Source organism: Canis lupus, chromosome 32 (assembly GCF_048164855.1).
Source record: "Canis lupus baileyi chromosome 32, mCanLup2.hap1, whole genome shotgun sequence".
NCBI classification, from domain to species: domain Eukaryota; kingdom Metazoa; phylum Chordata; class Mammalia; order Carnivora; family Canidae; genus Canis; species Canis lupus.
In genome coordinates this window covers 5694962-5720135 of record NC_132869.1, presented here as the reverse complement: position 1 = coordinate 5720135, position 25174 = coordinate 5694962, and the positions used below count along the sequence as shown (strand labels likewise).

The window sequence follows — 25174 nt, the reverse complement described above, 5'->3', positions numbered from 1 at the left end:
GGTCGTGATCCCGGGGTCCTGGGGTCAAGCCCCAAGTGGGGAGCCTGCTTCTCCCTTTCCGTCTGCCCTCCCCACCCCGCCACCCCTTTCTGCTTGCTCTCTCTCTCCCAAATTAATAAATCTTAAAAAAAAAAAAAAAAAAAGAGCCGGGGACGTGCAGCCGTGCTCGCCAACAGGACCACCACCAATCCAGCAGCGCGAGCCTGGAGCCCAGCTCCCACTCCGCGTCCCGAGGAGCGAGGCTTCGGCGGCTGCCGCCTGCCTCCCGCGGAGGTCGCATTCCTCCCGCACGAGACTCCCCCGGGACAAGTCTTCGTTGTGTATCAATACAACGAATACTCCCTGCGCGCTGAGACTTGAGCGGCACTATCAGTTTTGCAGCTGGACTCGCCACCCCAAATCCGCCTTGAGGGTCCCCGAAGCCAGAGTTTGTGAACCCTGACTCGGGTTGTCCCAGCTCGGCTTCCGTAGAACCGGTTTCTCCGTTGGGGGGCCTTCAGCCTCGGCCAAGTGCCGGAAAAAAAAAATGCGGCTGGGGTGTCTATTACATTTCCCCTAACGTATTGTCGGAGTCGCAGGCCAGGTGTGTTAAAATGCACTTTAAACAGTATTTTCTCCCAAGAGCGTGGCTATGAAGGTACACGCGGAACTCACCTTTTATTTTATTTTCTCATATTTCTTGGTTTGGCCCGCCCTTTGCCTGCGTCTCCCTGACAGGCAGCTCCTGGCCACCCTCTAGGGTCCTGATTTTGAAAAGCGGAGCGGGCCAATCGGAGCGCGGAGCGCTGTTTGGCGCTGCCATTTGAGCCTGGGCTGGAAGCGAGGGTGGGACGGCCGCGGCTCCGGGCGGCCGAGGCGGTGGAGGCGCAGGCATGAGGACAGCTGCGCGGCTTCAGTGAGCGCACCGGCACACCGGAATGTGCAGGCCGGGGGCCGCTGGCAGGCCGATGGGGGAGGGAAGGGGCAGCCTGTGAAACGGGGTGACGGCGGCGGCCAGCCCGGGCGGGGACCGGGACTGGAAAAGGCGTGTGAGCAGCCGGCTGGTCCGGCGGCTGGGTCAGGGCTGGGGGCGCCGGGACTGGCGAGACGAACGCCCGGTTCAGCCTGCCGAGGCAGGAGGGCCAGGGAGAGGGGCCGCCCTTACCGTTGGGGAGGGCGAAAGGGCAAGTGAGGCTTGGAGGAAACGGGATCCTAGAAAGTGGCCGGAAGCGGAGAGAAGCTGGTAACAGGCGTCGGTGCAAGGAACCGAAAGGAGAAGGGGGGTCTGTGTGAGGGGCTGAAAGGATCAGGCGACAAGACAGAAGGTCCGTGTACGTGAAGGGAAGGTGCGCTGTGGCCAGAGCAGAGGGAAGGCGGAGGAGGTCGGCGGAAGAGGATAGAGAACCGCGGGAGACGCCGGGGAAGTGGCTGCGGTCCGGGGCCGGAACGGTGCCAGGCCCGGCCGGGAGGCAGCGGAGCAGAGCGCGAACCCGAGAGTGTTTGGAAATTGGAAGACCTGGTGGCGAACGAGGGCCAGGACTCAGATCCTGCCTCGGAGAGTGGGCGACGTGTCCGGGATGTGGGATCGGAGGCTGGTGAGGCTGGCCTTGTTGCAGCAGCTTCGGGCGGTCTATGGTATTAAGGTCAAGAGTGGCCGTGGGCAGTGCGATCGCAGGATACAGGAAACAGCAGCCACGGAAATAGTGGTAAGTTCTGCGGAAATGAGGTCTGGGTTAAAAAAAAACGAAAAGAGGCCACCCTGTACCATCACTTATTACAGGTCATGTTAAAATGTTCACTCTGTGTGGATCCCAAAGAGAATGTGGCTAAGCGTGACTAATTCAATCCTGATGGTCAACTGCTGAAACTTAAAGAATGACATTGTTCATTCTTTACAGGGATTTTGATCACTGAGGAAGTTGCAGGATTTTTCAACCTCACGACGTTGACATTTGGAACTAGATAATTCTTTGAGATGGGACATGGAGGCTGCCTTGTGCATTGTAGGATGTGCAGCAGCATCCCTGGCTTGTACCCACTAGATGCCAGGAGAATTTCCTAGTTTTGGTAATTAAAAATATCTCCAGATACTGCCAATTTATTGTATTTTGAACAAGTAGCATGTGGGAAGGGAGACAAACACTACCTCCCACCTCCCCCCCCCCCTCCCCGTTTTTAGAGTAAAATTTGGAAAGGGACAAGGAGGATCAGTAAATTTTCTAAACGAATATTTAGAAAGGCGTGAAAGAGCATTAGAAACAGGCTTCAGGTAACACCTCTGTATTCACTAATTTGAAAAAAACAAACTTGCTGCTTGGTTATTTTTGAGATATAATGCTATTTTTTAAAGTGAGTAAATTGAGATGACAGAGTGGAATAACTGAAAAGCTGGTGATCTGAGGGTGGTCAGATTATTATCTACCGCAGCATCAAGAATTTCATTGTGAAAAATTAAGTTGAACATAAAGCATTTTATTTTAAATATATTTTCCTAATTATATAATATTTTTAAGTATTTAGAGATGAAAACTAATAAAATTTGCATAGCTCAGTTTATAATTTCTGAAAGAAAGTAAGGAGTTGGATAACAAAGCTAACAAAAATATATTCTATACCTCTTAATAGGTTACACATTCTGGAGAAAAGGTTTTGTATGGCAGCATATTCATTTATATTTTAAAAATGCGATTTTTAAGTCACATACATGAGTGATTTCATCAGATTGTAAAACTGGTTTTCCAGGATCTTAAATATAGTTGGTTTTGTAAGTATATGACAGATTTTGTATTTGGATTTTTTTCAACCCTTAAGAAAATTGATACCTACTTTGACAGATAGACCTGAGTTTGAATCCTGCTTTATCCCTTGATCAGCAGCCCTGGGTGATCTTGGGCTGTTTAATTTTCCTAAGTTTCTGTTTCCTACTCTATAAAGTGGGAATAATGGTATCTCTCTTTGGGGGATTTAAAAATGGTAAGATCTGTAGGTAGGAGTAGCACAGTACCTGTCACATGCCATTTATTCAGCTAATGATAGTTGTGATGGTAATCAGTGATCGACATCCTAATTGGTAGTCGAGCTAGAAATCATAATAGAAATATTCTAATAAATACAGAAGATCTTCATGTTGTAAGAATGGGACCAAGGTAAGTAATATTTGAAAACTAGATTTCTTTGGCTCTTTGGTGTTTGTTAGCTAATGATAGTTGTGAGCTTGTAAAGAAAAGTGCTAGAAGTCTTTTGAAGGTAACATTGTAAATGATATCCCAATACATAAAATTTAAAAAGCATGTTATTTTATTTTTTGAGATTATAGCTGTTATTATGAGACCATTATTGAGAATAATAGACCCTGAGTTCTAGGTATGTAAGACCTTTGTAGACTTATAATCAGCTTCAGCATCTGATTTTTGCATTTTGTTTGGTTGCATAGTATCAAGAAAATTTTGTTTTACCCAAAAAAGGGGTTTTCCACATTAACATTTTTTTATGTTACTTTGAAATGGTAATTGCAACGGCAACAAATATCTTTGAATGCTTACTCTATGTCAGACCCTAACATATATGCTTTTAATTTATTTACTTCTTCCTACCACTCTGTGACTTAGGACCCTTATGAACATGCTGAGGCATAAAGAATTAATTTGATCATTGAACTAATATGTAGAAGGATTTAAAACCTGGGAGCCCTGCCACTAGGATCCTGTTCCTTTAAGCACTATGCTGTTCTGTATTCTATATTCTATATTCATCAATTAAATGGAACCAGATGCTTGAAAACAAGGACTAGTAAGATTTTGTTACTCTGTTGAATAATTAACGGTGCTGAATGATTTCTTAACAGTGCTTCAAGAGCATTCTTGGAGAATAGATGCTTCTAAGCTAAATTAATGTTTATGAGATTAGGCATACCCACTTATTTAGTTTTGTATAAGCAGATCTATATACGCTTGTGTTTAAGTCCAGTGGAAAACCACAACCTTCTTAATCAGTGACAAATTTTTAAGAAGTTGGAATGCATGCACAAAAATAGTAGCAGATTCTTTATTAAGAAGTGTAACATACAAATTTACTATTGGGATCTTCGGTGTATTAAATTTGAATATAAGTAATACATTTGAATGTGACTTTTTAAAAATATTTTTCAGAGTAGTTAAAGTAATTTAAATTAAATATTTGCAGAATCCCTGCCTTGATTACCTCAGATCATAGTTTGAATGGGAGTTTTCTAATAGAGCGTGGAAAAGAAGATCAAGTCTAAAAATAACCACTTTTGATGTAATTTTAGGAAGTACTCAATGAGTGACAAGAATTACCATTGCCAATCAACTTAGCCTTTTGTTCACGTTAGTATTTATAAGGTGACAGAAGGAAAGAATAAGGTTAGTGTTATAATGTTACTGAAAGAATATATAGTGTTTTTAGAAAATGTTGCTGTTTTGGCCAAATTTTGTATAAGAATTTCCTAACTGAGCACTAACTGGATTAATTTTCCATTATGGGATTGGAAACTGATGGAATGTATTATATTGCTTTAGGGCAATGACTTTATTTTAATTCTATTACAGTTAATATGCAGTGTTAGTTTCAAGTATTCAGTATAGTGATTCAACAATTCCTTACATTACTCTGCTTATCATGTTAAGTGTACTCTTAATCCCCTTCACCTATCTCACCCATCCCCCCAGGCACAATGACTTTTTCTTGACCATTTTTGTACTCCCAGCACCTATGTAATGTGTGGAATATAGCAGTTAGTTTTTACCAAAGTTACTTGTAATAATTATTTTCATTATCCTAAATATTTCTATTTTTTTAATTTCCTGGGGTTTTTAATTTGCTTACTATTTAAGAAAACTGACATTATGCCTAATATTTGTGTTAAGTTAACTGAATTTGCCATTTTAGGGTAAAATATTTGGAGTACCTTTTAATGCATTGCCCCATTCTGTTGTACCAGACTATGGACACATTCCAAGGTAAGCTAAGTTTGGGATGAAGAAAAAATATTTCAAACTGGTGTTTGCGTGTTTGAGGGGCACCTGGGTGGCTCAGTCGGTTTTAAGTGTCAGTTCAGCTCAGGTCATGATCTCAGGGTCCTGGGACCGAGCCCACCATTGATCCCTGCATCCCACTCAGTGAGGAATCTGCTTGTCTGCCTCGACCCCACCCCTTGCTTGCTCATGCTTGCTCATGTGCACATTCTCCCTCCCCCCTTTCTCTCTCTCTCTCAAATAAAATATTTAAAAAATAAATAAAATAGTTGATTGACTTACACATTTGTTTTGAACTAGCAAATGATTTTAATTTCTCAACATTAACTAATGTAGAAATGTTTTTAAATTTTTACACTAAACTTTTTAATTTGTATTCATTCCTAAGGTTGAATTTTAAGGTTCAGTAATGAATAAATGTTAGAAAGCAAATTTTTTTTGTTCTTTTTAGTCAAGAGTTTTTAGTTCTATACCACTTCTTTTGCTGCAGTTCTGATTGTATTCAACAATATGCTGATTATGAATTCAGTTACAGTTAAGTTTTTAAAACTGTAATTCCAGTGTGGTTAATATATAGTGTTATGTTAGTTTCATGTGTACAGTATAGTGATTCAACAATTCGACACATTACTCAGTGATTATCATAAATGTTCTTTTATTCCCCTTAACCTATTTCACCTGGTCCCCCACCTAGCTCCCATCTGGTAACCATCAGTTTGTTCTCCTGTTAAGAGTCTGTTCCCCCCACACACACTCCCACCCCTTTTTCCTTTGTGGATGAAAGAATATTTAAGCTAAGATTAAATAGAGTATTTGTGAGTATAAATTATGAACACTTGAGCTTTTTACTATGTCACTATTTAAAAGTAACCTTTTGGACTAACTGCATCAGAAATTACTAGAGAAGTTTACATCTTAAATAAATAAATAAAGGCTGTAAAGACACTATCTTAGCGGTTACTAATTCATTTCCCCTTCATCCAAAGTAGGGTTTCTTCTGGCTACTCTAGTTCAGTTACCTAGGTTTTTAACTGATGTATTGTCCAAAAGCATTTATTGAATACCTTGTTGTGTTAGGACAGTTTTCCCTCATTCAGCATATAGGTGCAGATTTACAGTCTTCATAAGGTAAGCACTTACTATTTTGCTTTTTAAATGACCCATAAAAGATTTGTTTATAATGATTTTTTACCTTTAGAATTGTAAAGTCATATCCCTAGTAATGATGACTAAATCTTTGTCGTAATTTCATTGCCTGCTTTAAACAAACAAATGTTAAGTTCTGTCACTTACTTTCTGTGGTATTCAGCCACTGGGCACTAGTACAGTGCTATCAGTTGCTCGCTGCTGACATCCATTCTGATTTGTGGTATCAGTTGTTTTTTACTAAAGCCAACATTGATGGTTAAAACTGGTTTAATATAAAGAAATTGAGCACACACCTCTAAGTATGAGAAAAATTGTAAGGCCTAGGATATATCTAATTTTTCTGAGGTAATGTTAGAGTGGGAAAAGCACATTGCCTTATTTTTGGGCAAATGTAGATGGTAGATATTTAAAGCTATGTATGCTCTGCAAAGTCACATATGAAGAGAGAATAAAAAGAAGAAAGCCTTAGGGCCCTGGGTCATACTAGCATGTAGAGGTCTGGCAGAAAAAAACCCAGAAAAGGAGTTTGAGAAGGAGTAGTTAGGGGTATAGCAGGAAAACCAGAAGTGTCACATAAAGGAATATTTTCAAGAACAGCAAGTGTGTCAGATGCTGGCAGGACAAGCAAAATGGAGACAATTGATCATGGGGTTGGTGACCTTAATATTTATTTAAATATCTGCATGATATTTAATACCTAATGCTACTTACTATCTACTTAAATATATACATGATATTTAAAATGGGAGCTGTTTTGTTGGAGTAATGGAGGTGAGAATCTCATTGGAGAGGGTTGAGGAGAGTCAGTAAAAACACATCTTGTACTCTGAGTGGAAGCAGAGCCATGAAGTAGGATTGAGAAGAAGGATTGATGTTGGATTAAAGCAAGCTCATAGAAGTCATGGATAAAAAGATGGGCCCGAGAGGAGAATTTAGGAAGGAAAAAAAACCTACAAAAGTTGAAGGGATTTGTGACATTAGAGCTTCTGAAAGGGGGTTAGTGCTTGGTCTATTCATGTGCTTTGGTAGAAAAATAGGATTTAGTGAGATGTGTTTCTGGCCACCTGAAAATATTTCTCTCTTTCAGTTTTCTTGTTGATGCTTGCACATCTTTAGAAAAGCATATTCATACAGAAGGGCTTTTTAGGAAGTCAGGATCTGTTATTCGTCTAAGAGCCCTAAAGGTAAGCATATTCTTGAACTATAATTTTTCATCTGTACTTTATTTGGCTCTTAGAATAGAAATACTTAAACTATTGCATGAATTATTGATAGAAATTGAACTTGCAGATAGCCTTTTTCATGGCAAAAGAACTTTTTTTTCTAAAAGCAATTATACAGGAGTGCCTGGGTGGCCCAGCCTGATTCTTGATTTTGGCTCAGGTCATGATCTCAGGGTTGACAGATCAAGCCCCACATCCAGCCCCACGCTGGCTATGAAGCCTGCTTAAGATTCTCTTTCTCCTTTCCCACCCCCAACACGAGCATTCACTCATGCACTCTCTCTATTTAAAAAAAAAAAAAAAAAAAAAGAATTATACATTATTTAATGCTTTTTTTTTTCTTTCAGTTTTATTGGGATATAATTGACAAATACATTTAAGGTGTATGACTTCACATTTTAGTGTATGTATATATTGTGAAATGATTTCTACAATCTATATAATGCTTTAAAAGTTGAGTACTTTCAAGTTTGTCATCCTTTTTTCCAATAAAGCACCATATGAAATGAAAGATATATTTTTTGATTTTGTTATTAGCCTTCAAAAATGCATGATACATATTAAAACAAGGTTAAGAGGAACTTTTTAAGAAAAAGCTCTCTAGAGTATAAAAAAGGATATTTTATTTGCAGTAGACTCTTATGTCCTCAAATGCTTAAGATTATTATATTTATTTCAGAATAAACTGGATCATGGTGAAAGTTGCCTGTCATCTGCACCTCCTTGTGATGTTGCAGGACTTCTTAAGCAGTTTTTTAGGGAGTTGCCAGAGCCCATTCTTCCAGCTGATTTGCATGAAGCACTTTTCAAAGCTCAACAGTTAGGAACAGAGGAGAAGAATAAAGCTACAATATTGCTCTCCTGTCTTATGGCTGACCACACAATTGATGTATTAAGATACTTCTTTAACTTTCTCAGGAATGTTTCCCTTAGGTAAGTAATTAAAAGTCTTGGGAAATAGTTTGCTAATTAGGTAGCTTTACCATTATAGATAAGTTAGGATTAAATTTGGGATGGAAATTTTTCTTAAAGAGTTACTTCCTTACTACAAGAAGTATAACTTGTATAATTTAAGAAACAATTTACCAAATGATTTAGTATTTTCTTACTGTCTTAACATCATCATGAATGGCTTTTTGGTGTTGATAGGATTCTTTGTCCATTGAATGGCTTCAGGTTACTGTGTTTTTAATGTATTTGTGTTTTGCTTCTCAAATTTGTTCCCCCTCTCTGTTGTCAGTGAGCTTGCTTGTTCTAGATAATACAGTTGTTATGTGTGGGTTTGAAAATCAAATATATATGTTCAATTTGTATGGAAGAACAAAGTGTAGACTCTGGTTAGCATGGTTTTTATGATACATATTTAAGCACACAGAAGCTATTTTTGGTTCGTCTTATTTGAAACCAATCATACAGATGGGTGGACAAAGGGTAACTATTTTGACTTGTGTTTGACTTATAAAGTAAGAATTCTTCAAAATGTGCTCAGTATGTTAATTTTATTTCTATATATTTCTCTTTAGCTTAATCTAAGAAAACCTTGTTTCATTTTAAGGTCCAGTGAGAATAAGATGGATAGTAGCAATCTTGCAGTAATATTTGCACCAAACCTCCTTCAGACAAGTGAAGGACGTGAAAAGATGTCTGCTAACACAGAAAAAAAGCTACGATTACAGGTTGCAGTGGTGCAGACTCTTATTGATTATGCATCAGATATTGGTAAGATGTAGTTGCATTATAAAAACAACAGGATTTGTTTAAATGAAGGAGATCCCAGTTTCCTTCCAAGTGAACTGTGAAGATGACTGTTAGAAATATATACTATTTGAACATTTTTAGGGAGAGTAGAGGAAAAATTTTAACTCTGAACATTCTTATTTAGGGCATGTTCCAGATTTTATCCAGGAAAAGATACCAGTTATGTTGGGTCTTGATGGTCTCTGTGCTACTCCATCATTAGAAGGCTGTGAAGAAGGTGAATGTGAATCTCCTGGTGAGTGTAAGAGAAAGCAAAGACAAAGTGTAGGAGGTAAGTGGCAGTGCCAGTTAAATTTTGTGGCGGTAGAGCAGTTTACTTTTATCTAAACTGTTTAAACATAAGCCTAAGCTATGGTATGTGCCCTTTTGGTGCTTACAGCATAGTTGGAAAAACAGGACACATGCATGGGAAAAGCAAAAATGGCAATACAATCTAATATTAAATGCTAAATCTTTAGCACAAATGTGAAATGTGTTCAAAGGAGAAAAGTTCCCTGGGTTGTAGTGATCAGGGAGTCCAAAGAAGGTTCAAGGACTGAGCCTTCTTGAAAAATGGATAGAATCTAGGGGAATTGAGTCAGAATACTTGTATCCTATTGTAGGTAAAAAGTATGTTATGAAGAAAGATTTGTGTACGGAAGAAGTAATCAATGACTATCAGTAAAATAGCCTAACATGACTTGAGTGAGGGGTTTATCCTGAAGATTAGGAGGATATTATGGTGAGCTCAATGTCAGGCTGAAATATTAGACTATGAAGCTGGGTATTGGAGAACAACCATTGAAGATTTATGAATAGAGGCGTTACAGGATTATAATGTTTTAGAAAATTACCTGGTTTGAAGAATTGAGGAAGTAGGGAGAATAGTCAGAAATGGGTAGTAATAATCCAGGCATGAGACCATGATTTCAAATAGTGATATGAATTAGAGAGTTAGAGGTATGAGCTAACTGATGAAGGAAACATTACCAAGGAAGCACTAAAGAAAAAAAAAAAAAAGAACAAAAGACCTAAAGCTCCATCATCAAAAAATCAGTCATAAGATTTTTTTATCTTTTCTTTTTTTTTTTTTTTTTTTTTTAATTTTTATTTATTTATGATAGGCACACAGTGAGAGAGAGAGAGGCAGAGACACAGGCAGAGGGAGAAGCAGGCTCCATGCACCGGGAGCCTGACGTGGGATTCGATCCTGGGTCTCCAGGATCGCGCCCTGGGCCAAAGGCAGGCGCTAAACCCCTGAGCCACCCAGGGATCCCTTTTTTTATCTTTTCTTGATCAAGAAGCCTGAGGCCATTCTTCTGATTGCCTTAGGAAATTTCTCATCTTTTGAGTATCAGGACTAATTGTTATTGACTCTCCCATTCTTGTTTGATTCTTGGCTTATATGATGCAGCCTTATGATTCTTCTTTCCTTTATTTGTTGATCCCCCTCTACCTTCTATGTTAGTTTCCTGGGGCCACTGTAACAAAATGCCACAAATTGGGTGGCAAAACAACAAAAATTTATTGTTTCACCATTCTGGAAGGTAGAAGTTAAAATCAAGCTGTTGCCTGAGCTATGTTCCCTGTGAAACCTGTAGGGGGAGAATCTTCTTGATTCTTCTAGCTTCTGGTGGTGGCTGTTGATTATTGGCATTCTTTGGCTGCAGCTGCAGCTACATCCAGAGTCTACCTTTGTTATCACATGGCCTTCTCCCTGGGTGTCACTGAACAAGTTTTCATCTTACGGTGATACCAGTTACATTGAATTAGGACCTACTCTAATGACCTCTTCTTAACTTGAGTACCATCTGCAAAGGCCCTAATTTCAAATAAGGTCACATTCACAAGTACTTGGGAATTAGGACTTTGTTTGGTTTTGTTTTACACTTGATCTTAGCCAAAAGGCCGAGAAGCGATTGTTTTTTTTTTTTGTTTTGTTTTGTTTTTTGTTTTTTAAAGATTTTTATTCATTCATGAGAGGCAGAGACCCCGGCAGAGGTCAGAAGCAGGCTCCATGCAGGGAGTCTGATGTGGGATTCGATCTCGGGTCTCCAGGATCGCACCCTGGGCCAAAGGCAGGCGCTAAACTGCTGAGCCACCCAGGGATCCCTGGGAGTTAGGACTTAAACATGTATTTTCAGAGCATCATAAAATACCCCAAATGCAGGTATTCTCAGACACAGATCCTCTTTATTTACCTTTGTGATTTCATTCACTCTTGGAGTTTCATGTATGGCATCTACACAGGTGGACACTGGATCTGGATCTCAGTGATACTGTCGTCTTGTGAATATCAGTTCTACTTTAGTGAAAACTTGCTAGGCAGATATCTTTGCTTATGCTGTGTGTGTGTGTGTGTGTGTGTGTGTGTGTGTGTGCTTTAAGCTCAGCATTTTGAAATAATTGTCTTCACCCTCTTTAAACTGGTTCCTAACTTCCTTTTCTGTTAACATCACCATCATTCTCTAGTCACTCAGGCTTTAAAGCATGGGTACCTAACTCTTACTGTACCATTTATATTCACAGTTTTCAGGTTCTGTAAGATACTGTCCATGGTATTTGCTGCATCTTTACTGTGAAAATCTCCTTGTTGATCTTCATGCCTCTTCGTTGAATCTGCCCTGCTTATTGCTGTCAAGACTGATGTTCTTAATGTATAACTTTAATCATGTGTCACACATACTAGTCAAAAACTTTCACTGATAAGACTACTATTTATAGCCTGTTATTAAAGGTCTTTCATAGGATTTGTTTAGCATGCCTTTTTACTGTTTATTCTTTCTCCTTTATGCAATGTATACTATACTTTAGTCCAACTGCATTTTATTTCTTTTTTGTTTTTATTTAATTTCATTTTTCTTTTTTTTTTTAAGATTTATTATTTATTCATAAGAGACACAGAGAGACAGAGAGGCAGAGACATAGGCAGAGGGAGAAGCAGACTCCTCATAGGGAGCCCGATGCAGGACTTGATCCCCAACCCCAGGGTCACACCCTGAGCCAAAGGCAGATGCTCTACCAGTGAGCCACCCAGGTGTCCCTTTTTATTGTTTTTTACACACTTTGTGGGTTTTTTTTTTTTTTTTTTCTTATCGTATTTTTGATAGAATGTTTTTACTTCCACCTACCCTTGCTATTCAAATTATATCCAGTTGTCAAAATTCAGTTTGTTTTGTTCCATGCTTCACTCCTGGGTATCAAATGGGTTAAGATAGCATTTGTCAAGCATCATTAAAATGCATTGATTTTATCAGGAATTTGAAATTGTTCAGGAATTGTAGACTATTAGTGTTTATCTTTTTTGTGTTGTTATAGCTAGCCTTTTTTCTTCTTCTTCCTTTTTTTTTTTTTTCTTTTTTTTAAGATTTTATTTATTCATGAGACAGAGAAAGAGGCAGAGACATAGGCAGAGGGAGAAGCAGGCTCCCTGAAAGGAGCCTGATGTGGACTTGATCCCCCACCCTGGGATCACGCCCTGAGCCAAAGGCAGATGCTCAACTGCTGAGCCACCCAGGTGTTCCTGTATATCTTTTTTTGAGAGAGAGAGAAAGAGATGGGCATATAAGTGAGGAATATAATTGAAATATATCCTTTAGTTTTTTTCCTATTTTGAGATAATTCCTTCTAAATAAGCTTAAATGCCTTTAAGATTTATAAGCTGAAAAAAAAAAGGTATAAGCTAACAAACTTACATGCTGTAAACCATAAATATCAATATGAATTATTGGTGAAAGAGAGGTAAATGTTAAATTATAATGATGATATGATTATATGTGCTTTGCATTTCAGATTTTGTTAGTGGAGCATTAAGTAAACTTAAATCTAACAGAACACCCTCTGTTACACCTCAACAGGAAAAAAATGGTAGGTATTATATATTTTTTATTGAAGTGAAAATTTCTTTATATTATTTAAAAAGTAACCATTACCTAACTTTTTTTGGTTTAATCAAATCCAAATATTTTCAGTGGAAACACTGTACTGTAATACTATGCTGTGACATTGCTAATTACATTGGATATAAGGAACCCAAAATTGTAGGTAAGAATTTCTTTTAGTCTGTTGTTACAAACATCTTTAGTCTTTTAAATCATGCTTTTCTGTTGAATGTAAGTTGGATGCTGTTGAATATGTGAAAATAACTCAAATCTTATTTTTGTTTTAGAACCAGAAGTTTATTAGTGTATGTTCCCATTTTTATCTTGGTTTGCTTGTGGCTGAAATTAGCCCAATAACATAATAATAGACAATATGATCATTTTTTTCTGAAGAAATTTAAGTGGTTAATACTCAGCTATGATGAAAAGCAAAACTCTTATGTAGATTAGTTTGTTTGAACTCCTTGATAATGATTTTATTCCGTATGTTAATATTCTTTAATTTGGATTATATGTGTCTTTCAGTCTATGTGGTTTAAGTTACTATTGTTTGTTAATCTTGCCTATTTATGACTTTCCTATTATCATTTTAAATAATTACATGGTGTTAATTTAGTTATAACATATATTTGATAATGTAAATGTAAACATATTCCCTCGTTCTTTGGTTACCTCTAAGGAATAGCTTTATAAGGAGAAATTATATAAAGTTTCTTCCATGGAGTTGAAAAAACACAATTTGTTTTTGTTTTTTTTTGTTTTTTTTTTAGCCCAGCTTTCCATATCACCCACAATTCTTACACCAAATGCTAAGCGTAAACTGCCAGTGGATTCTTCTCATGGTTTCTCAAGTAAGAAGAGGAAGTCCATCAAGCACAATTTTAACTTTGAATTCTTGCCAGCTAATCTTTTCAGTAGCAGTTCTACGCCAGTATCAGGTAGCAAAGAAAATTTATGTAATTGAGTTGTAAACATTAACATGAGTGCCTATTCTGGGCAAAGTGCTATTTCATTTTAATGCTACCTCCTTTAGGAGTTACAGCTTTATTCTATCAAATATCTGAATTTTTATAAAGTCCTCTAATTTTTAAATTTTAATTATACTGACTCAGTATAATTAATGTGTATGTGTGTATGTTTTATGACCATGCCTATTGAAAATTATGATAACTCAGAATGAGAGTTTAGGCTTCTGTGTATAGCACTGGTGCTCAAGTGTTAAGTGATTGGACACCTTGAATTAGTTTAGTTACTTCCTGATCTGTAACTGTGGCTGTATTGCTATCTCCTGTTGAGGTTACTAAAGTTTGATTTTCCCTAAACACATTGTGGTGGAGTACTGTCATTGGAGGAACCATTGTGGTTGCAGTTGAAGGAGGAGGGAGTTACTTTTTAGTTTTATACTCAAGTAGTTTTTGTAAAAGCTTTAAAAACTTTGTTTATGCTGTTCATTATGGCATGGTTTCCAGATCTGTTACCAGCCCAGGCATTTTCTTCCAAATGACTTACAGTTTCTAACATGGCCAACCAGAGCCTCCAGAGAAAAACGCAATTTTGCTAATTTGAGTACCAGCTCTTTTGCTAGTATGGTCTTAGATTGAGTTGGCTCCTTTAGAATGTATAGAACACTGGTTGGGTCACAGTCAGTCATACAAGGTAATGTTACAATTAACCCAAAATGAACCAAAATCCTAACTAAGCCCAGAGTCCTCTATTTCCTATTTATCACACATTTCATCAAAAAGTGAGTGATCTCTGATTCTTTTAGGTTTTTATTGATTTCAGACAATGTTGAGTTTTACTTTGAATTTGTTAGCTAGGTTTATGAGATCTACCCAGAAGCACCTCTTTTGTTTCATTATCCAAAAAGTTTAGCTTTTCCTTCTTTGTTTTATTAGAAAGTTGAACAAAACAGCAACTTGTTTTTTATGGTCCTTCACAGGTTCTCTGTGTGTGGTCTGTTAAAATGTAATGAAAGAACTCTGAGAATATGTTCCTATTTCTTTCAGTATTCAGAGGTTGGAGACTTAAGTTCATTTAAACTAACTTAGTGTTCTCTCTCTCTCTCTCTCTTATTTTTTTATTTTTTATTTTTTTTAGAGAGAGAGAGTGCAAGCAGAGGGGGAGGGACAGAGGGAGAAGGAGAGAGAGAGAATCTCAAGCAAACTTGATGCAGAGCTGGAGGCTGAGCTCAAATCTCATGACCCTGAGATCATGACCTGAGCCAAAATCAAGAGTCTGAGGCTTAACCAATTGAGCCATCCAGATGCCCCTAACTTAGTGTTTTCCTCAAGTTTTTTCCACTTTGGAACAGTTTCCAAATGGCCAATGTGAATTGTAATTCTATCTGCCTTTGCTTATTAGCATTATAACATCTCCAAGAAACGAACCTAATAATTCCTTCTTTCCAAGCTCCCCAAAAGTAGTTTAAACATTCTTTTGTTACTGGAACATTAGTATGAGCCTGCTTAATTGATGACAAAAAAAAAAAAAAAATCACAAGTTCAATAACAGGAGTCCTATTATTACAACTTACCATTTTTCTTTGGTCCTACTTTCTCAGCCATGGTTCAGTAAATTCCATCTGCAAAACTGAAAATGGACTGCTTTCTAAGTTTGGACAATAACAGACACAATGTGCTTTTTTTAATGTATAAAGGCAGCTATATTAATCTACAGTCCACAGTATCATTTATAATTTTTTTCCTATATTAGTCTACAGCCCATTATTAAACAAGTTTAAAGCAAAACTCTAATGTAAAAGTCATGTATAATCTGACCCTTATTGGCAACCAAAAAGTAAGAAACTTACACTTTTTTTTTTCAAGTCAAATTGGGTTTATTTGGTTTTTCAAGTTTCTCATCAGAAACTATGTGAAACTTTGTTGCTTAGGATTGGAAATGAAAACTTTAAACCTAGTTGCTATTAATATTTTATACTTTGAAAAAAAAGTATGGGTGGTATATTACATGTGGTTATATTTTTACAGTTCCCTTTGATACAAGCCCAGAAGGGTCATCTCAGAATTCACTCTCTCCTGTCGCCATCAATGGAAACCATTTGATCAGTACAGGTGTGCTAAGGCGAAGTAAGAGGATTGCAAGCAAAAAAGTTTGCAGGTAATAAATGCAGGACATTTTGTTTCACTGGATAAACATGTGTATAGAGTTAAGAAAATATTTTGTTTGTCTTTCTGCTGAGAATCATATTTGAGTCAAAATTTTTAAAAATTCTCTCTGCCATTATTATCAATCAGTTGCCCTTTATATATCCTCCAGAGAATGACTCGTAATTTGAGTCCACTTTGCTTGTTTAAAATCCTACTGTATATTGATTGTAGTTTTTAAATTTCCGTTTAAAGCCTAGTCTATTCTTTAAAAAAAAAAAAAAAAAGGAAACCATTGGAGTGGGGAGGGGCTGGGTGAGAGGGAGAGAGAGAATCCTCCAACAGACTCCTCAACTAAGCGTTGGAACCAGACATGGGGCTCCATCCCAGGATCCTGAGATCATGACCTGAGCTGAAATTAAGAGTCAGACTCTTTTTTGTTGTTGTTGTTGTTAAAGATTTTATTTATTTATTCATGAGAGACACACAGGGAGAGAGAGAGGCAGAGACACAGGCAGAGGGAGAAGTAGGCTCCATGCGGGGAGCCCGACGTGGGACTTGATCCTTAGGCTAAATCGCTGAGCCACCTGGGCTGCCCAAGAGTCAGACTCTCAACTGACTGAGCCAACCCAGGTGCCCCAAGGCTAGTCTCTAATGATTCTAATGATTCTGGTTTATAAGTGACTAGCTCTTGTGATAAACAGGAGAGACCATTTTATATACAAATATAATGTGTTCACATATGGTATCTTAAAACTTAACTAATTTTAGAAAATTATTACGCTATTTGATTACTAGCAATATAATTTGCTCTGGGCTTTGAAATTTCATTTTGCAAGAATGTTTCCAAAAAAAAAAAAAAAAGAATGTTTCCAGTTTTTATGTTAACATTTTTTTTTAATGCTGACAATTTTAATCCCATGCTTTTTTTAGGGTGGAATCAGGAAAAGCAGGCTGCTTCTCTCCCAAGATCAGTCGTAAAGAAAAGGTCCGAAGATCTCTTCGTTTGAAGTTTAGTCTGGGGAAAAGTAGCAAAGAGATAGTAAGTGTCTTAGATCATTTCATTGATGTTCATATTAGCATAAAGCTATAGACTTGATGGTAAAGCCCTGCCTCTCCAGCTACTGTCTTGTTCTCCCCTAAACCAAATTCTTACACGTGTTTTGATATCTACTATTCCCTCCTTTTCTGTTCTGCTTACATGATTCCAGTGAGGCTTGCCTCCCCAACACTCAATGCACCTGCTCTCATGGTCATCCATGAATTAATTGAGTGGTGCTCAAGCCAGCAGACAAACACCAGTCTGTGTTAGATTTGACCTGTCAACAGCATTTGACCTGGCTAGTCACTTGTTCTTTTTAGCATACCTTCCTTCCTTGCTTCAGGGGCACTTTCCTCACGATTTTCCTCTTTCTTCACAGGTTACTTTTCTAATTCCTTTACAGTGGAATGCCCAAAGCTTTGTCCTTGGATTTTTCTTTTCTCTGTCTACATGCCAAGGTGCCCATTAGCTTTAAAAACCATGTATTTACTTAAGACTCTCAAGTTTGTATCTTTAGTGCAAAATGCTTCCCTGAACAACTTGATGTTTCTCAAGATCTGCCTACTTGACTTCTCTACTTGATGTCCATCCAATAGACATCTCAGGGTCAACCTGTCCCAAATAGAGCTTCCAAGATGCATCTTTTCTCTGCTGCTGTTTCTCCACTCCTCCCCCTTTCCACCATCTACATCCCCACCTACGGTCTTCATCATCTGAGGTATGGCAACTCATTCTTCCAGTCACTTAGGCCAAAAACCATGTAGGCATTCTTTTTTTTCTTTTTGTATATTTTTTTTATTGGAGTTCGATTTGCCAACGCCCAGTGCTCATCTCGTCAAGTGACCCCCCACTCAGTGCCTGTCACCCAGTCACCCCTCCCCCCCAGTCCCCAGCCCACCTCCCCTTCCACTACCCTTGTTTGTTTCCCAGAGTCAGGAGTCTCTCATGGTTTGTCTCCCCCACTGATTTTTCCCACTCAGTGCCCCTCCTTTCCCCTGTAATCCCTTTCACTGTTTCTTATATTCCCCTTATGAGTGAAACCATGTGATGATTGTCCTTCTCTGACTGACTGTATTCCACTGTATCTATATTCCACTGTATCTATAGACCACATCTTTATCCATTCATCTTTCAGTGGACACTGAGGCTCCTTCCACAGTTTGGCTATTGTGGACATTGCTGCTATGAACATTGGGGTGCAGGTATCTCAGTCTTTCACTGCATCTGTATCTTTGGGGGTAAATACCCAGCAGTGCAATTGCTGGGTCATAGGGCAGATCTATTTTTAACTCTTTGAGGAACCTCCACACAGTTTTCCAGAGTGGCCGTACCAGTTTGAATTCCCACCCACAGTCCATGCAGGCATTCTTGACTCCTCACTTTTTCACACACCCTGTGTAAACCGTTAAGGAATCTTGTGTCTCTCTGCCGTTAGAGCATATCCAGACTGACCAGTTCTCACTAGTACTGCATTTTTGGTGTTCTCTAAATTCTGTCATCCCCAACCTGGATTACTGCAATCAGTTCCTACTAGTAGGTCTATGCTCCTCCCTTGCTACAGTACTACAGCCAGAATTATCCTTTTAAATACCAAGTAAAGTCCTGTCACTCTTCTGCCCAGAATCTTCCAGTGACTCATTTCACTCTGAAAAAAGATAAAGTTCTTATGTTTATGTGTACCTCTCTGAGGCCTCCTCTCGCCACTCCTTCATGATCATTTAGCTTCTTGTCTCCTTGCTGTTAGATGTGCCACACCTGGTTTCAGCCTTGGACACTGACCTGACCTTCCTTCTCTGTGGGATAATGTTCTTTCCCCTTTTATCTGCATGGCTCTCACATTTTTCTTTAATCACAAGTCATCTTCTGATCACTCTATATAGACTGACACCCCACCATAGCCTTCTTACCCTGCTCTACTTTTCTTCATAGCACTTTTCACCTTGTGTATTATATAATATACAATATAAATTATTAGTTTTCTTGTCCTATTTGAAATCTCCCCATCTAGAATGTAAATCCTTGCAAGGGTAAGATTTTGGTCTATTTGTTTTGTTTTTGTTCGCTCACAGTTGTGAGCAGCTCCTGGCATAGAGTCATCACAAAAGAAATTTTTTTTTAGTTAATATGTGAGGCTGTTTTTATTTCAGATCATAAAATATCAAGTAGTAGTCAAGTCAATTGCTTCTAGTTCTTATCAGCAGGCATGCAAGTATGTTTCTATTTGGTATAAAATTGTTTTTTTAATTTTATATACCTTTTTCAGTCAGCTCTAGAGGATGCTGATAACGACAAATAAATTTAATATTTGTCTTAATATTTGAAGTAATTAGGTTTATTTCTTAATCAAAACATTTTCAATTTTTCTTTTCTGTACAGAATGGGTGTTCTGGTGTTGACAGATATGAAAATGTTGGTCGACGACTTGCAAATCAACAAAGTTTAAAAAATAGAATTGAGTCTGTAAAAACAGGTCTGATTTTTAGCCCAGATATTGGTGAAAGATTAACAAAGAAAGGTACATTTGCATGATATTGTTATTTTTTCCAAAAAACCTATTTTCATTGTTTTTCTGAAAAATTTTTTCCAGCTTTCTTGAGATACAATTGACATAAGCTTTCAGTTATTTTATCTTAAAATATATTAATTTACTGTTCTAGAAATTAAAAATTCATGTTTGAATAGTAAAAATATTTGAATTGGCATTGTATTTTTGTATGAACAATTGGAAGATGCTTATAAATACAAAAATGTTTGATACTTTTATATTATTTCTTTTAACACAGATCCTTAATTTGTTAAAATTTAATGCTTAATAACTTTATCTGCCATGTATCTGAATAATATTTCAAATATGTTTCAAACATAAATGATTAAAAAGACTGAACTGCTTTATTTTAGGTTCAAAAAAGATCAGTAAGTCTGAGGAAAACTTACTAACTCCAGAGCATCTAGATGGAACAAGTTACCGGATGTCTTGGACAGGACCTAGTAATTCTAGTTTTCAAGAAATAGCTACAAATGAAGCCTCTCCAGTCAAGAGAAATCTTAAGGTGGAAAGCACTTCTTTGGAGCCTGATACTACAGTTGAAAAGTCCTCTATTGGTTCATATGAACTCACCCCTTCTACTCTACACGATAAGCATAACATCAACGTAACTAGAAGCTCTTTTAGTGGGGATGAAAATAACTTGACCACAGAGACTTTGGTGAAAATTCAGAGAGCATTTTCTGAATCTGGAAGTAATTTCCATGAATTGATAAATCACAGGCAGTCATCAGTAACTAATTTGGGGAAAGTAAAGCTAAATGAAACACCTTCTATAGACTATAGCCCAGAAAAAAATCTATTTGAAACTAATGATTTGACTGTGATAGAATCGAATGAACATCAAACTAGTACAGATGAAAATAGTTTGTCAGAACAAGACATCTCACTACATCAAACTCAAAAATTGGATAGAGAAACAACTATAACATGTTATTCAACTCATATGAAGATTGAACATGAGAAAAGCACCCATTCCAATATACCTAGAGATAATTCAGTCAAGCCAGAATTGCCTAGTGATGAACACATAAAGAATCAGCAGTCCACAAGGGATAAACTAAATACTCAATTAAAGGAGAACGAGAATATGATTGAGGAGAACTTACTGGAATGTGCAGCTTCTAGGGAGGATGCAGCTGACACCTGTTCCTCAGAGCAGATTACATGTAATATAACAAATTTGTCCAAACCGAGGCCAGTGCGAATCGTTAAGCAGCAGTCACTGGTGGAAACCTGCCATACAACTATCTCTGAAAGCTCACAAATGACAGAGCATGGGAGGGTGTCAGACCACATACAATGGTTTAATAAGCTTTCTCTCAATGAATCAAATAGAACCAAAGTTAGATCACCTCTTAAGTTTCAGCGTACACCTGTCCGTCAGTCTGTCAGAAGGATTAACTCCTTGTTGGAGTACAGCAGGCAACCTGTAAGGCACAAATTGGCAAGTCTTGGTGATGCTGCTTCTCCTCTGGTTAAGTCAGTGAGCTGTGACAGTGCTCTTTCCTCTGGTATAGGGAGTACATCAAAAGATTACTTGATTTCATATACTAAATCAGGTCCTAAAGAACAGAAATTTACAGCATGTGAACAGCCAGATGTTGATGCAATTTCAAGATCAGGCATGGAGTCAACTTCCCAATCTTTCTCAAAAATGAAGAGACACCCTGACTCCATGAAGGCTTCTCGCGGGTCTACCAGAGTTTGTAAACAGGAAGTGATAACCGATGGCCAAATTAAGATTCCCTTGGATGACCTGACAAATCATGACATATTAAAATCTGTTGTAAATAATAATACGGGCTTTTCTCCTGGGATAAATAGAGTCCTTAAGAAGCCATCAGAAAAAGAGAGGGTCTGGTATAAAGGTTCTCCGAAAAATCCTTTTGGAAAAGCTCAGCTACTACCAACCAGTAAACCTGTAGACTTGTAGTTGGTAGATATTAATATTTGTTAATGTAAATAAAATTAGTAGTTGGCGATGGGCCTGGCAGGATAATCTGCATGTTAGTTTGTTAGCTCAGGAAGATTAAGTGATAGATTTTAATTTCACTGCACAAGCAACTTGAATTCTTAGACGCTTGTATAAATGACTTTTGTTTTTCTTGATTATGGCAGTATTTAAACTTGTTAATTGTATCATGATCTCTTAAAGCAGAGGTTACACTTTGCCTTTTGAAAGAAATTGTTGGCTTGGTTTGTGAGAAATTAATTTTTGAAAATTGTATGAATTTTGTATTAAGTGTGATCGGAAGAGTGAAATGAGTTGTGCCTATTTCCTGTTATTCCTCCTAAGTCAGAGAAGGGCTCTATAAGATATTTCTAACATGTAAAGGGAAGAGATAAGCCTTACAAATCTTATTTCTTGAATTACATTGAAATTTGTGGATTTTGCCAAAATCCCTAGAAATTAACTAGTTTCAATAGCATCTTAATCCTGTACTCCTATTTGGGGCAGAGTAATTAGGTTTATATTGTCTGTAGTTGTGTACAGTGTGTCCACTTGGACTAAGAATTAACGGCTAAAGCAGAATAATGACCTGAGTGTGCTCTTAGAGAATAATGCTGCAGAAATAAATGACTTTTGAGCCATACTATGTTTTTAAAGTAAATTTGCACAATACATTTGTAGCTGTTTTGTCCAACAAAGAATTTAAAATTATTTAAGGAGGAATAATGAAGTTTGGAAATTTTTAATCAAGGTGATTTCTTATATGCACATGCTTGATTTTATAATTTAAAATAGTTGATGTACCTCTCTACATTTACTTTGTTTCTTAACTTTTGATTCTTAGAAAAGCCTATGATTTTGTCTGGTGTGTAAATGTTATTTATTTAGCATAGACATTAAAGGTAACTTGGAAAATGGCTTGTCTGAATCTGATGAAATTCAAAGTACCTTTTAGAATTTGATTAAGCAAATCTAAATTGTTAAGCAAATCTAAATTTCTATTTTAAATTATTAGAAGTCATAAATATTTAAGGAAAGAATAATGTCAACACTGGTGGATATTCTCTAGACTTTAGAAGAAGGAATGTTGTAGGCAGAGGGAACCACAAAAGATAGTTTGCAGGTATTAGAATGCCACATTCAGATATGGAGCTGAATAGAACAGCATTGCACATCTACACAGAGCAGCCATATTCACAGAGAAATTTAAAAGTCCTCAGATGTCTGCTTTACCAAGTTCTACCTGATAGCAACACATCTGTTATTTCAAAGCTATTTCCTGTTTATATTACCTAGGAATGAGCCCTTTCTCACTAGTAAGAATTTGACTTATAGAAAGACTGAAAACCTATATACCATGTTTTATGACATCAAAACAGGTTTGTTACATAAACTATATGCATTTCAAGTTTATGATATTTCTGGTAGTAAGTAGAGATAGAAGACAAACTGTTGAAATATATGTTGTCTTGGTTCAAAACAGTTTAAACTGCCTTCTGGGTAAACTTTTAGAAATGTACTAATGTCATTTTCTATCCATGGGAATGGGTGAAGTGTTGAATTGTAAGACCAGGAGACTGAGACTTAACTGTAGAATTACCTGAATTAGTGGCTTTTGGGGAGAGAAATAATGAAAGAGATTTATTAAAAAAAAAAAAACCCACATGTCAATCCCATTTTTGTTAGCTGAAAGCAAACAGTATAGGAGGACTATGAAGGTGAGTAGCTTGGACAGGAAAGTCAAGTTTTAGAATTAATATCTTCATTTCATATAAAATGGAGATCATGTTACTCAGGGTCTTTGGTCAAATGATATGTGAACATACTCAACAGTTATAAAAGTATGGATGTGGGCAGTAACTTAAAAGATGATTTCCACTTTGTTCTTGCAAGTAAAGATCTTGTACAAATTTGTTTATTATGAGCAACACACAATACAATTACATTGGACTTAAATTAGCAGGCTGCCTCACAACATTTTAAAATCACTAAGAATTTAATATTGCTGTTTGATGATTATCAAGTCCAGGATGTATGTGTTTTAAAATATCAAATTTCATATGAAAGAAACCTTTCATTGTATCTCAATTTCCATCCAACACAAAAGCAGTAAATTGTAATGGCTTCTCCATTTTTCCAAGCACAAAATGAAGGTAACAGTAAACAATGTTAAGGTAAAATTCTGAATTGAAAAACCAGTATGTGTGAATAATCAATATTCAACCCCAGCATGGTCTTTGAGCCTAAAACCAATAGACTGTATTTGTGCTGTTGATGTAGCATGCACTGAAACAAAAAGCTGGAAAGAAGAGCTTCCATGGAAGAAAAGACTCTAGGAAGAAGGCTTGGCTTTAAACCAAAAGGCTATGTGTCTTGTGAGTGAATTGCATGGGCCCCTCATTGCGTAAAATGGTATAGGTGAGAATGGATTTGCTGGATGGAGCTAGGGTAAAAGGATGTGGATTCTAGTCTCATCAAGTTACTTATTCTCTGTCCCCCTACCCTGGTATTTCTCTCCAGTCTCGAAAGAAATGTGCCATGTTCTATTGTATGATTTTGCATCTCAATTTTGTCAATGTTGTTCCATACGTTTGTAACAAATTTGGGTCTACCTTGACGAATTTCTGTAGTGTGCAGGGGGCTCAATATCCCTTCAGGCCAAATAAATCTTACTTGATAGTTGGTCTTGAAGTTTAGAAGTAGCACTCAGAACTAATGTTCCTAGAGGTTTTCGCATGTTTTTTAGTGTATCACTTTAACAGAAGTTTTTGACATTTTGTGTTAAGTTGCCATAGTTGTTTTTTTTTTTTTTTTCCTGCTCAGTAAAAGGGCTCCTGTGAACACCCTTATGATGCACCCTATCATGGTCGTCATGAAAAGTTCTTAGGACCTCTTCATCTTTTTTCTCTCCTACTATTGCCCCCTGCTTCAAGCCAGAAGACAAAAAAATAAAAAATGCTAGAAGGTGGCAAAATTAAGGATGTGATACTGGGGGCGAAGGGCAGGCTAGCGACATGCACATGGTTCAGATTGCTTGAGAAAAGGCGAGTCACTTGCTCAGGGGTCGGTAGATAGAGTGTTGGGGCCGCGCGTACCTGGGTCGCGAGGGCTGAACGGCGCGCGGGGGCCGGGCGGGGGCCGGGCGGGGGCCGGGCGGGGGCTCCCGCCTCTGGGCCCGCCGGGGCTGCACCTGCCGAGGCGCGGCGGGGGCGGAGCCACGACGCGGAGGAGGCGACGCACGCGCACCGCGGCTCTCCCGGCCCGGCTCGACCCCCGCCCAGGCCCGGCCGCCGAGGAGTCCTGCGGCCGCCGGGTGAGTCCTGCGGGGATGCCTGCCCTCGCCCCGGGGCCCGCCCGGGGCCGCAGGGTGCGCCGTATGGAGATGGGGGGGCTGCTGTCGTCCTTGGCTGGAGGCTGGGGGAGGACAACGGGTGGGTGCGGGCTAGGAGGTGCGGTCATAAATAAGGGAAAGGAATGGAGGGTGGAAGTTGGGTGGCTCGGCACAGGAGAGGGGCGTGGGTGCCACAAAGCCGTCCTGCCTGCACAGCAGGAGGAGGAGAGGG

The 25174-nt window shown here is 38.1% G+C and overlaps 2 protein-coding genes across 4 annotated transcripts in view; both read left to right on the top strand.

The window, feature by feature from the left end:
* The first annotated feature begins 811 nt into the window (after positions 1-811).
* ARHGAP11A (Rho GTPase activating protein 11A) lies at positions 812-22526 on the top strand. 2 transcript variants are annotated; one of them, XM_072808815.1, is made up of 12 exons: positions 812-1685; positions 4888-4958; positions 7210-7306; positions 8025-8278; positions 8901-9064; positions 9228-9338; positions 12875-12949; positions 13734-13901; positions 15954-16083; positions 17004-17112; positions 19489-19627; positions 20011-22526. In XM_072808815.1, the coding sequence occupies exons 1-12, from the start codon at positions 1557-1559 to the stop codon at positions 21591-21593; spliced, it is 3030 nt and encodes a 1009-aa protein (XP_072664916.1). In that variant the 5' UTR covers positions 812-1556; the 3' UTR covers positions 21594-22526. The 2 variants fall into 2 exon arrangements, with proteins under 2 accessions (XP_072664916.1, XP_072664915.1); XM_072808814.1 differs by having other exon boundaries at positions 813-1685; positions 9228-9374.
* Positions 22527-24776: 2250 nt separating this feature from the next.
* Positions 24777-25174, top strand: part of SCG5 (secretogranin V) — a 53907-nt gene continuing 53509 nt past the window's right edge. For both annotated transcript variants that reach the window (XM_072808820.1, XM_072808819.1), the window contains exon 1: positions 24777-24924. The gene's annotated coding sequence lies outside the window, so the exon portion shown is untranslated. The remainder of the gene's footprint in view (positions 24925-25174) is intronic.

Coding starts and splice junctions, on each gene's coding strand:
- ARHGAP11A (XM_072808814.1), top strand. CDS start 1,557: ATGTGGGATCGGAGGCTGGTGAGGCTGGCCTTGTTGCAGCAGCTTCGG. Junction 9,375..12,874: donor GCAAAGACAAAGTGTAGGAG/GTAAGTGGCAGT, acceptor TTTGCATTTCAG/ATTTTGTTAGTGGAGCATTA. Junction 17,113..19,488: donor GGAAAAGTAGCAAAGAGATA/GTAAGTGTCTTA, acceptor TTTTCTGTACAG/AATGGGTGTTCTGGTGTTGA.